At 45.6% G+C, this 15,926-nt stretch overlaps 1 protein-coding gene across 3 annotated transcripts in view; it reads left to right on the top strand.

The window, feature by feature from the left end:
* Window positions 1-15,926, top strand: part of Cd86 (CD86 molecule) — a 60,610-nt gene that overhangs the window by 20,078 nt on the left and 24,606 nt on the right. For 2 of the 3 annotated variants that reach the window (XM_057765161.1, XM_057765159.1), the window contains exons 1-2: window positions 2,161-2,216; window positions 15,709-15,755. In XM_057765161.1, coding sequence (XP_057621144.1) covers window positions 2,188-2,216; window positions 15,709-15,755 — 76 coding nt within the window. In that variant the 5' untranslated portion in view covers window positions 2,161-2,187. Of the gene's footprint in view, window positions 1-2,160; window positions 2,217-15,708; window positions 15,756-15,926 lie in introns of those variants that run through there. The other variant, XM_057765160.1, reaches the window with a different exon arrangement.

The following is a 15,926-nucleotide window of genomic DNA, read 5'->3' as shown; positions in this document are numbered from 1 at the left end:
AGTTTAATCCTCAAGGCAAGCATACTTAACACAGCATTACATCTGTGAGAACGGCAAGGAAGGTTAAAACTCCGGTGAGAACACATATTAGCAGCACAGCCAGGATGTGAACCTGGGTCTCAGGAATTCCCAAACCCAGTGTAGTGTGTTATTTTTATTTATTTATTTTTGTTTTTAATAAAGGATACTGCTTTATTAAAAAAATTAATATTAATAAAAAGATTGAAAATAAATGTTCTCAAAATAAGTTAAAAGAAAAACACACCTCATGGTAAGTGGTATGAACAGCTACAATGGCAGAAGTTTGATATTCAGAATATTTTGATGGAGCTGGTGATGAAACTCAGTGGACAAGTGCTGGCCTAGACTGTGCAAGGTCCTGGATTCGAGACCCGGGAAAAGAAATTTTGATAACAATGCATTCAGTGAAACCTACCTTGTGTGTGTGTGTGTATTATATAACAAAGAAATATATTTATTTGTGTCTATGTGTATGTGCACGTGAACATGTTTGTGAAATGTCAGATCCATTGGAGATGGAGTTGCAGGCATTTGTGAGCTGCCTAATATGAGTGATGGAGTTCAGACCCCAGTCCTCCAATAGAGCAGTAAGTGCCCTTGACCGCTAAGCCGGTTCTCCCGCCCGCATCTTGTGTTTTGATTGGTGAGTTCATGGTAAAGAAGAACACTTGAAAATTAAGTGAATTATTAAAGAATTCCCCTGAACTGTGATAAGTGGGTAATTTTTATGTGCTCCAATAAAGAAACCACATGGACCTTTTCAAATCAATGGAAATTACGACTGTAAAATCCAGAGGGCACCCCCCCAATCGCAGTAGAGCCCATCCAATAAAGGATGTTTCTAAGATAAGTATATGGAGTCGTTGTAGGGAAGTGATGACCCGGTGTGAGTCAGGAGCCAGGCCCCAGCAGGAGCTGGCTGTGAGCAGTCCTGGACTGAGCTGGCTGTGAGCAGTCCTGGACTGGAGGTAGCTGTGTTTTCAGATCTGTCTGGGAAGACCCATCAGGAGCTCTATTAACAGAAAGATGGTCTCTGTGGAAAGTTCAGAGTAAAAACTGGGAAAGGCTCGAACGGAAATGAGAAAGTAATAATAAAAACGAGTTAACTTTGTGGTCTACTCCAAGCCAGGTGAGTCACCTGCAAGTTTTACCACCAAACCTCATTTGTTTCTCATGACCATGCAGCAAGGAAATTTATTTTCCTGGGGGTGCAGCCAGAAGTCTGACTCCAGGACAGTCAACAACTTGTCCGGAGTCCAGGCGGAAAGCCAGGATTTGATGGGGGACTGCCCACCCCAAACCCACACTTCTTCCCTGATTTAAGTCCCTGAGCCATTAGAAAAGGAAGGACCTTGACTGTTTCTGCAGACCTGCAGGGGTCACCGCTAGTCTCTAAGAAAGCTGGTTGAGGCTCGTTCTATGGAACTGAACCTCAGAGGCACATAGTATCCCATCCAACCCCTCTGATCCAAGCGCTTGGCGGGGGAGGGGCCAGGCATGGTGGACAGAAGCAATAGGAACGTTCCAGAGTCACACAGGATGAGATTCGACTAATCTAGCAGCGAGAGTGGTGTGTGGAAACTGGCTTCTAGAAGGATCTGTGGAGAGGTCCTACGAGAAGCGCTCCTCTGCGCTCTGGTTGGGAGTGAGACTGCACAGACCACACTTGTCAGCCGCGGGCTTCGCGGATTTTACTCCTGGGACTCTGGGTGCATCAGGGAGGCGTCTGTTGTGTTTGTGAAAGGGGCTGTCTTTGGGGTTTTCCTCAGGCTTTACACTTGCTGGCTCTCCAAGGGCAACGCTTGTAGTCATTCTCGTCAGTGGAAATGCCCACCTGCCAGCAGAAGTTATCTGGAACCAAGCACGGACACAGCCCCTGTCTGTGGTGTCGCTCTCTCTAGTCACTTCCCTTTTCTGTACCTGAGCTCTTCCTCAGTCCTCTGCTTTATTTCTCTCTGCACACGGAGTCCTGGCGGCCTGGGGAGCTGACAAGGCTCCTTTTACTTTTTTTTTTCTAATTGAAAAAAAAAAGTACTTTTTTTTTCTTCTACTTTTTTTTTTCTTTTACGCTTCTACCTTTTTTTCCCAAACTCCTGTAGTCCTCGGGAATGCTTCTGTGCTTGTGTGTGTGGTCCCTGAGAGCCGCGGTGGAGAGGCACTGGTGACATGTATGTCCTCAAGACATGCGCAGCCTGGTGAGCACGGGAGACAGAAGCTATAGCTGGGGCAGATGTGAGAGGTGGGCAGTCAGCTGGAGAGGAGATGGGTGAGAGAGGGGAGAGGGTATGTGCTTCAACCTTAGGCAATCACGCTTGAGTTTCTGACTGTCCACATCAGATGTGGGCCGTTACAGAAATGAGTCTCCTCCATCCAGTTATCCGCTGTCATGACCAAGAGACAGGACAGGCAGGAAATGGAAGGTACCACTTACCGAATCGCTGGCATCTGCTCTTGGTTGCGGGGTGCTGGGAGTTCCCAGCTGCTCTGCTGTAGAGAAAGCTTTCAGTGGGCACTGGCTCTGCCAGAGCTCCTATACGGGGCAATGAGGAGGGAGGAAATTCCTACAGTCTCTCTGCAGTGGCCTCTGAGCACGCTTTTGATGTTACTCTGACAGGCTCAGAAATCCTCTCCCTTCTTCCTTCCCATCTAACTGCCTCATCTCAGCATTAGAGACCATTAGCTCATTTGGGAGCAAAAAAAAAAAAAAAAAAAAAAGCTACTCTTCGGTCGAAAAGGGGTCCGGGCAGCGGTTTGATGTGTTCCTCATGCTGTGTACACATTTGCATTTATTTGCAAATAGGCTTAAAATATTGCTTCCTTTAATAGCAGTGTAAGCTTCTGGAGAGGCAGGTGAAAGACAGCTTTTGGCTAAGGGAACTTCCCACTCCTCAAGCTATAATGATTGAGGAGCCGGCCCCGTCTTCTTAGACCAAACTCTCATCTCAGGACTAAAATGAGTATCAGTTCGTGCTCGGGAGCTGGTTCTGTATCGAGTCTGCTGCTGTACACACTGTGGATGTGATTCATAGAGACTTAAATGAAATCTGTTTTGAATATCAGTTCATTTGTGCATTTAACATATGCTCGCTGACTTCATAATATGTCCTAGTTATGGGGAGTATCAGAGGAAGTTATATTGCTGAAGCTTCTAGCAGGAAGGTGATATTAATCACAGGGACATCACCATTAGGTGACAAGGAAATGGTTGTGTGTCTGCTCACTGAAGCCACGTCTAGCGCTTCGGGTATTTTATCATCCCTGGGTGGAGAGGAGAATTTGATTTTATGGATCTGCTGTGGATGGGGAGAGGGATGAACAATCCTGAAAGCCAGGCTACTGAAACACACCAGCTTCTTCAGGAGAAAAATCAAAAGTTCAGAGGCCGTGTTTCAAAGTAAGGCGGAAGTGGGAGTCGGGGGCGGGGAGTCTTTGAGATTGCTGGGGATTGCAGCTGAGAACTCACAGGAGGACCATGGAAACATATCTGACACAGGCCAGCAGGAGAGGGGAAACTCCTGGAAAGTCTTCCAGAACACGGGCAGGTGTTGGCCACCCACCTTTTCGAGCCAGGCAGATATGATATTAGAGACAGAGGGAGGAAGAATAGGACCACAGCTCAGACACACCACCTTTTACTGGACGCCTGGCCTCCTCTCTGCTCACCTGTGGAAAGTTCTTTCTGAACGATATGGTAGGCACTCTTAGAATCAGGCTGGGAAATTTTGAACATGAGTAGAGGGAGACAAAGTGTGCTTTCCGGACATTGTACCTCCTGCCAAGGTCTGGAGCCCTGAATCATGCTAAGTGTCCTTCCATTCCTTGTCTGCCAAACCATGCAATTCCCTTCTGCCTTCCATGTCTCAATTAGATAGATTAGCTTGAACTTAATTCCTGGTAGCTAAAAGCAGATTCTCTTTTTCTCTTCCACATGGCGCTTGCTTCGTATGGGGGCTTTCAGAAACTGCCTTGCCCTAAGGAATGAGTAATAGGGAATCCCAAGGACCGGAGTGCGCTGGAATATCATGGTGCATAGCATGAGGGAGAGGGGCTGTCCCATAGATTGTGCCCCGACAACACTGGTTTTTCTATTTGACCGTGGTTTTCATTCCAAGACAAAGAGAAAGGGGCTCCCCTGGGCGCTAGCATGGGCAGCTGCATAGGGTGAGTCTCGTGGCTCTTATTCCCGGCAGACGAAGCTCTTGAGTGGCTGGGAAGAGACCTAGGGAAGTAACTGTGGTGTGAGTTCCCCTTGGCACTTTTTGGTAAAAAGGGAAAACCGGCTTTGACAATCCATTAATACTTTGCAAGGGGGATAATCCCTGTCTCGGAGAAGCCTGAGTATAGATACAGCTAAGAGACCTAGGCATCTGTCTTATACCAAAACTTATGTTGGGGGGACAGGAAAAGCTAAATGATATTGTCATGTGCCTTCTGGGCAAGGGAGGGGGAAGCAACCTACATTTTAGTAGTGTAACTATATCAGAGGCGAGTCAAAGCATCCTTTTCTTTTTTTGTTTATGAATCTGATAACATTCTTAGTGGGCAGACATACTCTGCTTCTGAATGAGTGAAGAAAAGAACAGCTAAAAAAAAAAGGGAAAAGGAAAGCTAAGTGAGACAGTTCTCTACAAAAGAGAAGCCAAATGGGATTTGCTCCAAGGGGATAGGGATGCCCAGACACATGAATTGATGATGTTGCTGGAGCTAGGAGATGTGACTGGGGAGGGAGATGAGAGGACATGGAGCTCAAGCTGAGTGACAATAGCCATCGTCAATTGTGTACCTATAGACCCCAGGAAGCATTTGAGTTGCTGGTGAGCATCCTGTGCACTCAGCCCCTCCCTCTCATGCCCACAGCTTCTACACTGTTAATCTCTTCATTCAGGTCTATGAGCCTTTTAATCCTGGCCTTCCCAGTCACTCTTACAGCAACCCACTTTGCCCAGGTCACTGAGAGACTATTTCCTTTTATCGTTTTCTTTTTGTTGTCTCTCCCTCCCTCCCTCCCTCCCTCCCTCCTTCCTTCCTATTAATCCCAAACTTGCAATTTCCTCTTTAATCAGATATGAATCCCTTTTCTGACTTCCCAGCCTTGTTAAACTCTCCTGCACTATTCACAGAAACTAATTTCCCGTTATTTGTCCGGTCTCTCCCTGAGTTTAGACAGCTTTAAAACAAAACAAAACAACTTGCTGTAAAGAATATGGTCATTCTTCCATTTCCAAACGTCCTTAAAAGCTAAAGCCATTTCCAAGGGCTGAAAGGGTTGATCAGGGGTTTGGAGGTTAGGTACACTGTCTGCTCTTCTAGAGGACCCTGGTTTTATTCCCAGCACCAATACAGCTCACAACTGCCTGCGAACTGCAATTTCAGGGAATCTGATGCCCTCTTCTGGCCTTTTAAGGCATTGCACACATGTGTTGCACAGACGCACCTGCAGTCAAAACTCCTGAATACATAAAATAGAAAACAATAATTTTGCACAATTCAAGTGATTCTATTTGTTTGTGTCTCAGAAGCTTGTCAAAGTGATAGTGTATTAGAGGCAAATTGTCCCAACACAGAGAAATGATGATTTGAGGTGATATTTACACTATTTACCCTGATCTGATGATCATTGTTTGTTGTTTAAATGTTTTAAAATACCACATTGTGCCCCCCAAAAAATGCATAACCACTATATCAATTAAAAGTATAAGATTGAACTAAGAGTGTAGCTCATTGTTAAGATGCTGTACAAGGTCTGGGAACCATGCCCACACTGCAGAAACAGCTATTTGAGGGGGAAAAACTCTCAAAGAATATAATGCAAATAAAAACAAATACATTGAACTCAGGTACTTGCATGCATCAAGACTGCAAGTGTGGTGTTTAGCCAGGTGAAGCCATTAGCATGTAAGAGTAGCTTGCTGGCAGTTGACAATGGTTGTTTGGTTTATATTAAGAGGATGTATCGGTTGCCTGGTGTGAGGACTGCTCCATACAGTGTCTTGGAAAGAGTTAGTGGAAAGCTTGCAGAGCCCTTCAAAGACATAACAGGTGGTAATCAGGTCATGTTCTTGAAAATTAACAGTTGTTGATGATAAAGGAGGAACTCGTGAACAATGCCATGCCTCAGCCCACAACCTGCGTAAGTGTCAGAATGAGGGGTCAGCTCCAAGGTTAAGTCCGGTTTCATCTGCGGCAACAGAAATCGGCTCCAGTAGCCACTCCTTTACCTGGTTCCGAGACCAAAGCAGAACCACTCTCCAGACTCAGGTCTAGTACCCACTCTCTTCCTTTCCTGGGCCTTGGGGGGAGTGCTTGCTCTCACCCAGGTCTCCTTCGAGTCACTGGTAGTCAGCTGTGGTCTCTCTCTAGTTAGGGACATCCTCAGAGGGCACTGTCCTGCCCACTCTGTTCAAATGGAAGGAAAAGACTTGGGTGGGATCCAGGGAGATGGGATGCCAGGGGTCATCTTCTATTTTCTTTTTCCTGGAGATATGATGAACATCTTGGCTGTGGATGTTAAAGCTACAGAGCTCAAGCACACAGCAGTTCAAGAATCCCCTTGAAGTCTCTTCCGTATCATTAGCTTGAGCTGCTTTGGTGATAGAGCGCACACACCTCAGAAGAAAGTCCTGACTCTGATTGTGGCTATTAACATGTCCTCATCCCCTGGCACTGAAATCTGGCTCCCCGTGACTTCCAGTTGTTGGAACTGCTTGTCCTTCAAGAGCTGTCAGCACCTGCCTTCCTGCTGGAGGCCCCTCACTATTGGCCCTGGGTGATCACCGACCTGCAGCCTTCTCTTCTTCGGGTTCACTAACCAGGTCTTTGACTTGTTCCTCATTTGCATCAGTGCACTCTCCCCTGGTGAATCACCTGCCCTTTCACTTGGTAAGCCCGACTTCTGCCGCTGTCACTCAAGCGCAGCCCTGACCTCGCTGCACAAGATGCCACAGTGATGTGATCTGATTTTCACAGATGATATCGCTCGATGCTAGTTAAGACAGAATTCATTTGGTTCAGGGTATGGCTCAGTGGTGGGACACTTGACAAGCGTACCTGAGGCCCTGAGTGCCACCGCCCTCCAATGAAAAGGACGTAATTAGTGCTGATTTATGTAGTCTATCGTGCTGATATTATATAGTTTGTTTGAGTATGGTATTTCTCTACTGCCTGCTGTTCTACTTACACAGCTGTTATCTTAAACTCCTGGTTTAGGTCTTTATGCTAATCGTGATGGCTCATTGCATTCTCGGGTCTCTCTTCTTGGATTTCATGAATATTCAGTTGATGAAATTTTGGTTAATCTTGTGTCATTTGCATATTTCAAAAGAGTCATGATTTCTATTACTTTTATTCTCACTTTTAGTAAATATGTGAAAATAAAACTAAATGAGAGAGAGAGACAGAGAGAGAGAGACAGAGAGAGACAGAGAGAGAAAGACAGACAGAGAGAGAGAGACAGAGAGAGAGAGACAGAGACAGAGAGAGACAGAGAGAGAAAGACAGAGAGACAGAGAGAGAGACAGAGACAGAGAGACAGAGACAGAGAGAGACAGAGAGAGACAGAGAGAGAGCCAGAGAGAGAGCCAGAGAGAGCCAGAGAGAGCCAGAGAGAGAGAGCCAGAGAGAGAGAGCCAGAGAGAGAGAGCCAGAGAGAGAGACACACACACACACACAGAGAGCCAGTCCTATAGTGCCCAGAGTGCTGTTAATGTTTTTGTCAACTTGACACAAGGTAGCACATCTTGGAAGAGGTTCCCTCCGTTGAGAAAATGAGTCCATCAAATGGGCCTGCAAGGAGTTTGTTGACTAATGATTGATGTGGGAGCCCAGCCAACCATGGGAGCCTGCGCTGGGAAGTGTGTGAGTGTGAGGAGCGAGCAGGAAGCATCCCTCCCATGTGCTCTCCTTTAGGCTTTGCCTTTGGGTTCCTGTTTCTGCCCCTACTTCTCTCCCCAGGGGTGTGATTGTGACATGCATACCAAACAAACCCTTTTCTCCCCAAGTTGCTTTTTTCTATTATAGCAATAGAAGGCAAAGTAGGACGCCCAGAGAGATATGGGCTGGTTAAAGATGAGTTGACTGTTGAGTGAGTGAGTGAATGAATGAATGAATGAATCAATTAATCCTTTCTCATCTCCCACCCTAATCCATCAATATATCCAATTTACTGTAGTCCTAACTATTTCTTGATCAATCCACTTCTCTCTCTCTCTACTTTTTTTTAAAACCACCTAAGACCAAATTGCTATCATTTCCACTTAAACAATTGCAGCGGCCAACTTAGTAGGCTTCTTGCATCTCTCTGACTCCTCTATCATCCATTTATTATACAAAAAAACTTTTTTGATGTAAAATTTTATTTATGCCACTCTGCTATAATTTCTTTGGGGGTGGACATGTCTGTCAGGACAAAAGACAGATCTCTAACTGACCTGTGAAGCGACTGTATTCTGGCCCATGCTGAACTCTTTTTAATGTTTAATTTTACTTAAATAACTTTTTTCATTTATTTTACACACAAATCAGTTTCCCTACCTCCTCTCTTATGTGAGTCAGGAATTAGGACAATGGGGAGGAGTCTCCCATCCTCCATTCATCTGACAGAAGTAAGCGAATGACATTTTGGAAGGCAGCACTCTGCTAGGACTGTTGACCCAAACTCACATGTGGGCTCTGCCATTGTGGTGCGCAGATAATGGATCATTTTACACGGTGGGCTCAGATCGGTAAAAAATACATTCTAAAAAGGACATGTAGGAGTTTCAAGGCTTTTCCTGACCTAGTTTCAGAATTCCGGGCACATTTTTTTTTTAAATACTGCGTTCTACAGGCCAGTCTTAGAGTCAGGAGAAGTGATGAGATGCCACATCTTCAGGAGAGGACATCAGAGGACAGGTGACCACGTTGAGTCTACCATATCATCCTTCAAATCTCAGTGTAGATGAGTTTTATGGAAAGCTTTTCGAGCATCCGAAACCTTTCTTCTGTTGCACTTCTCAGAGTAAAAAAAAAAAATGCCTTTATTTATGTTTAATTGACAAGTATCTTGCTTCTTTACTAAACTGCACGAAGGAAAGCCATTTCTGACTTTGCTCACCGCTCTGCCCTCAGCACTGAGCACCGTGTGTGACTCAATGAATATTTGTTGAAACACACGAGTGATGACACAACCACCCGAATCTTGATGGCGGTGATTTCATACCACTCTCAAACATGTCACTGTGCCAGAGCCTTGGTAAGGACGAAAGCACACGACCATTCTCTATGGTTCAGAAACTCCCTATCAAAGGAAATAACCCCACCCTGTTCCTCCCAGAGCCTCAAAGATAATGCTAGCTGCAGTAAGCATGTGACTTCAGCTTTGGGGACTCTCTGAAGCACTCGGTATATTATGTCACACTAGAGACAGACAGAGGCTCCAACAATGGACATCCTCAGAATCTCTGTCCATCAGGCAGCAGATGGACCAGCTCAGCAGTCGACTTATCCAGCCATAGACATGCATGGGCATAGAGCAGTGGCCGGGCCCTAGCACACTCGAGCTGTCAGACTTGGTCCTTCCTCCAGAGGTGGCACCTGCTGTTTAGCCGGGAGCTAGAACGCTGTATACTCTGGGGGAAACTGAATGCTGTCACTCCCTGTCATGTTTTTCAACTTGACTTATTTGCAGGCACTCTGCCTTCCATTACAGTGTTATATGAGGGACCCAGGCCTATGATCTTTACATCTCCTGAAACTTTTACAAGGACTTTAATGCCGAAGATATTCCATAAACATTTGCCCAGAGGACTGTGTGAACGAACAGCCTTGCTGAGACAAGAGCCAACTTAGCAGCATTTCCCTGGTACCCCAATTATCTCTATGTTCGAGATGAAGACTTTTCCATTGCCGTCCTCCCAATTTCTCACAGGGAAATTTTTCGGAATTTCCCCTTTCAGAGGACTGTGATTCTTAGTGTCCTCTCCTGTCTTCTGCCTCAACTAGATCTCATTTACTCCTTCAGAACTGAGGAGATGTCTTCCTTATGCCCTCCCTTTCCTTCTTCCTTTTTCCTTTTCCCCAGAATCTCTGCAGTGTGCCTGTGCTCATAGCCTGGCCCAGAGGGGTTGCTCAAGCAGTGTCTATAGAATGAGTGGCCTATGAGGACAAGACCCCCTGATGCAAACAGATGCTTTGACTCCATCCCATCCCTGGGGCTCCCCGAGGGTCTCATAGTGGTTTTAGGGTATGTTCTGGGAGTGTGGTGCCTCCTCATACCCCACCAGATTCAGAATCTTTTTTTTAAACTATACATTATTGAATCTTGCTGGCACTTTTACAAGGGCCACACTGTGTTAAAAGTCAGAAGGCTTAGATTGGTTTAAATCTCAATTCTGCTGTTACTAGGTACATGGCCTTGAACATATCTTCACCCCCTGAAACTGGTTCTTCATCTGTTTTACGGGGATGAACCATCTCACCTTGCCATGAAAATCAACAGGGCAATCCGTCATTCACCCGACCATTCTTGATCATGCTTTGCAAAGGGCCCAGCACACAGAGTCAGTGGAAATGGTAGGGCGCTCTGGTTTCTAGAATGTAACTCTTCTTGTGTGAACCCTATTCCTTTTTAGGTTCTTCACTAGCTCACCCACCTCTCAGGCCTTATTCTGCTTCTAGTGACAGAAATCTGTCAGTGAATCCCCCCATAAATTCTTAGGTTCTTTCCTTTCCCACTGCCTCTGCTGAATGCTCCCTCTGATATTTCCATTTCTTGAACCACCTGGCAAAAGTCTTAACTGTGTTTGAAGTTGGGGGTAGTTCATTTCTGGGGAAGTGACATTTCTGCTCTTCTAAGCCAACAAGAGTGGAGGAACTGGCTTCCTAACCTTCACACACACGCACGTGCACACACACACGCCACGTGCAAACACGCGCGTGCATACACACATGTGCATACATGAGCATGCTCACATGCTCATGCACACACATGCATGCATGCACATGTACACCCTTTCTAACGGAGGGTTGTGTCTGCATTTTAGGAATGGTCACTGGAGGTGTCTTCCAGTGTTTGCCAGGCTGCTGTGAAGTCTTCACATGAGCATTAGAGGTGCTTTCCTAAAGAACCGTGACTGCCTGGCAGGCCAAGGTGTACAGAGGGAGAAGATTGCTGTCCTCAAGCCCCTGAAGGCCTTTTGCTGAAGCACGGTGGGCTTCTCGTAGGTAGTTTCAGAGAAGAAAGCCAGTACTCAGCTGGATGTGGTTATGCAAGTCTATAATCCCAGTACTTGGGAGACTGAGTTTGAGGCAAACCTGAGTTATAGAGCAAGGCCCTGTCTCACATCCTCACCCTGCAAAAAAACCAAAAACAAAATACACTCAACAAAACTGGTACCAGTCAATGCAAGGAAGTGCAGGGTGCTGTTGCTTCGGCTCAGGTAAAGACAAGGCTTCCAAAGAGAGAGATCTGTATCAACCTGGATTTCCTGGGCAGGGGCAGGGCTTAGTCCCACCCACTAAGTTATAGGAATCCATTTGTTCAAGATTCCCCAAAGCCACAATGCAGCTGTTCCCAACCTTCCTAATGCTGGGACCATTTCATACGGTTCCTCATGTTGTAGTAACACCCAACCATAAAGTTATTCCATTGCTACTTCGTAGCTGTAATTTTGCTACTGTTATGGATCATAAATATCTGACATTTGCAGTGGTCTTAGGTGACCCCTGTGATAAAGTTATTTCACCCTCAAAAGGGTTGCAACCCACAAATTGAGTGCCACTGTCATCATGGTTTTATGTGATTATTTGAGTTAAACCAGTCTGTTAAGTTTATAACAAAGCATAATTTGACTTTGTGTCCCTGTTTGTTTGTCATGTCGGGCGGGGAAAAGTTCTTTGTTTAGGTTAAATGTACTGATTTTTTCTGGTCTTAAAACAGACTCCTGTAGGTAGGAATTCAGACGGAAAGAGGCCCCAGCCTTCAGATTCATGATAAATAGGATGGTGTGAGTGACTTAGTGTGAAAAGTTGGCACCAGGTTCCCAGGCTTTGCCCTCAGACCATGTCAGCTGAGCTCAGCAGACAATGCTAAGCCTATTGCCCACACTGGGTTGCTCCGCCCACCCTTACTACCAAGGGAGGAGCAATTCCTACCTCAACTTGATGTTCTGTGTTTTGCTGAGACCCATGGGAGGCCTGCCCCTTTCTGAACAGAAACAGAGGAGAAGTAGATGGGGGAGGGGCAGAACGGAGTAGAGGAGAAACGGGAAACTGTGGTTGGGATGTAAAATAAATGAAATTAATTAATTAATAATATTAATAAACCCCCTAAAGTCCATTACAAGAGGGAAGGAAAGAAGGAGAAAGCTACTGGGCACCAGACATTTGGTTCATATATCAAACATTTACTATTTTTGCCACTGCTAGTTTTCTATGTGTGAAAAGCTCTTACAGTTCAGCAAGAGAAAGCCAGACTTAATAATAATAATAATAAATATGATGAACACATGGAATAAGCTTAATCATTTGATAGGATGCTCAGATTCATGAGAAAAATTAGTTTTGAAGTGACAGTGGAAACCACCTCACCTCATCAGGATGGCTTAGACTTTGAAAAACAAATCAGAAAAGTGTTGGCAAGGATGTGGAGAAGTCAGCCCCTGGGTGCCTTTGGTGGGAATGTGAACGAGTGCTGCTGCACGGTGGTTCCTCAGAGAGTTTAAAATAGAATTTCCATATGACCTCTTCCACTTCTCGGTGTTAAGTCTACAGAAGTGAAAGCAGAAAACTGGGAAGAAATGTGTGTGTCCACGGTCACAGCAGCGCTCTTCACAGGTCTCAGAAGGTGAACGTGATTCAAGCAGCCACCTGAAGAGGAGCTGATAAGCTAGGTGCAGTGTGATCATCTTTTAAAGTACGGAAATTCTGGCAGGCGCGATAATACAGATGATTCCTGATGGAGGGGTCCCTACGGCACTGAGCTAAGTAATACTGTAAGATTCCCACTCACATCTAAAGAAGCCGGATACATGACAACAGGAGGTGATATCGGAGAGGATGACAGAAGGGAAGAGGGGACAACCAGTGTTTACTGCGTCCAGAGTTTCTATCTTGCAAAATGAAAAGACTTCAGGAGATAAAGGCGTTGGTGATTCCACAATGTGTATCTATTACATGCCACTGCACAGTTGAAAAAGATCAGTCCAGTAAACTTTGTGTGTGTTTTACCACATCTAAAAGGATTTTTAAAAAATTTCAATGAGAGGCCAGAGGAGCTAGGTTAATGGAACACTTGCCTGGCATGCACACATCCCCTGGGTTCAATTCCCAGCACTGCCAAAAATTTATAATGATGTGTCATTTTAGCCTGTAGATGGTACAGATCACAAATTAGGAAATGAACAAATAAAAAGTGTGTGAAAATAAGCAGTCGCCTGTTGGTGGAAATTAATTCATAAGCGGGAGGGGCAGCTGGTCTATATCCGTGGAAGCTAAAATGTCGCTTTCTTTAGCTCTTGGTCAAGCAATTCTGCTTCTGAGAAACAACCAGTTTCTGCAGATGGGGGACTGTTCGGGTTTTTCATTACAACAGAATATTGGGAACAACTGAAATATCTGTCAAATGACTATTTGTAGCAAACAGACTAGAGCAGAATAATATGCAACTATTAATATGAGGGAGCAAAAAATATGGCTATAAAATTATCCGCAGTCTGGTAGCACGTGTGGAAAGCTATGCACCACACACTACTATTTGTGTTTTTAAATGAAATAGAAATGCATATGGATCTGTGTTATTATTTTGTTGTTCTTTTGTTTTTTGTTTGTTTTGGTTTTGTTTTTTTTACTTTTTAATTAATTAATTAATTAATTTTTTTGACTTGGCTTTTTGTCTAAAATAACTCTAAGTGAAGGCAAGAAACTGTAAGAGGCGACAATGATCATTCCAGGCAATCTATGGAAGGAAGTTCGATGGCCAGGGACTAGAGCTGAGAGAGACTTGCTTCCTACTCTTTATCACTGGGATAGCTAATAACGGCTGCCCACTTGGCAGAATCGAGGGTCGCCTAGGAGAAATGTCTGAGTGTGTCTGTGAGTTTCTAGACTGGTTAATTAAAGTAGGGCGAACCATCCTAAATGTGGGCTGCGCCACTCTGTGGACTGGGCTCTCAGACTGAAAAGAGAGGAAAAGGCTCATTGAGCACCAGCCTCTCTCTGCTTCCTGGCTGAGGGGCCCATGTGACCAGGTGCCTTCAGCTCCCACCCCCACGCCTTCCCTGCTACCATGGACTGGATCCCAAAACTGAGCTTTTTTGTCAGATGTTTTGTTGTGGCAACAAGAAAATTAACTAAATACATCACCTTTACTTTAACACAAACAAACAACACACCAAGGTCTCACTATGGACCCTTGCTAGCCTAAAACTGTATGGACCACTGTATTAATCCACCTGCTCGTGCGCCACCCAATACAAGCTGGCATATTTTCTTTTCTTTTTTTTTAAACTTCTGATTTTGTTTGAGATTTTATTGCTGTGAAGAGACGCCATGACCCTGACAACTCTTATAACGTAGACATTTAATTGAGGGGGAGGGGACTCACTTAACGGTTTCAGAGTTTCAGTCGGGAACGTGGCGGCGTGCAGGCAGAGGTGGTGCTGGAGCTGAGACTTACATCTTGCAGGCAGCAGGAAGGTGGCATATTTTCATAGTCCGCATTTAGCATTGGCTTTTTCTTGGGATCTGCCCCAAACTGCTGTAACTACTTTGTTTTCCCACCATTTTCTAATGTCGGCCCTTATCCTGTGTTTCCCGTAAGTCCCACAGTCATCTTGGTCTATGGGGAGGGGGTGAGCAGAGAAGCAGGGAGAAAGGGGGCAGGGGGCTGGATGTTATAAAGCCACGTGTGGCTTTTTCCTCGGATTATTTTATGGATGAAGCTGATGTACCATGCAGTAATTCTCAAAGTGTGGCCCTGGGAATTGTTAAACTTAGGTTTCATCTCAATTGCCTGTCAGACTCTCAGTGCACAGTCCAGGAACGCGCGCGTTTCACCAGCTCTCCGGGCAACGTTTATGCACGCTAAAGTTTGAAAACCCCAGGAAACTTTGATTTTACTTAAATGTCTGCGCTCCTCCCTCCCCCCCCCCCCCCCCCCCCCGCTCCCGCACCCTGCACTGTTCTAGGAAAGGGAGGAGCTATGCTCTAAGGCAGGTTGTTCCACAGCCTTATCGCACGACATCAAGTGCTTCTTGCTAATGCCACTCAGTCCAGATCAGTTGTGGAGAGGGTGGGGAGGGCCAGAGAGCACTATTTTACGACTTCATTCTGGAAACCAGGTCTCTGCCTTTGTGAGACTTGGCCATCTTATCTGCCCTTGGAATTTCCTGAATCTAGGAAGGAAGATGAGAGAGGAGGGAAGAAGGAGGGGGATGAGGGAGGAGGCCTCTGTTGCTATGTTTGGAAGCAGCAGCTAGCTTTTCTGCCCACAGTTCTGGTCAGGGCCCAGTTGCATGGCCAGCAGAGGAGGCTGGGTAATAAGGCCTGTGTGTGGAGCTAAAGGTAAAACCGGCTGCCGTGAGTGTTCAGCATTGACTCCACCATACCCTGGGTCGCATGAATTCCAAACGCCATCTCTAGGTCGTGCTTTGGTGAACGGATGTTCTCTATCTCACTTTCTAACTAAGTTGCATCTTCTCTTTTTAACTCTAGCACCATGGTATTGGGACTCCTCTTTATGACTGTCTTCGTCTTCTCAGGTAAGAACCTTTTTCCTGGATAAAGTCCCGGAGGCCTTCTGCTGTCTCCCAGTAAGTCAGACCACTGCAAGCCCAGGCCTGAGAGTTGGTGGGGTTTGCTCAGCACTGACTCGAGTTGCCTAAGACTCCATAGCAAATAACTTTCCTAGAGACCAAGGAAGGGTCAGGAGC

The sequence above is a fragment of the Chionomys nivalis genome, chromosome 3 (genome assembly GCF_950005125.1).
Source record: "Chionomys nivalis chromosome 3, mChiNiv1.1, whole genome shotgun sequence".
Classification (NCBI taxonomy): Eukaryota; Metazoa; Chordata; class Mammalia; order Rodentia; family Cricetidae; genus Chionomys; species Chionomys nivalis.
This window is presented reverse-complemented; position numbering and strand designations above follow the sequence as displayed.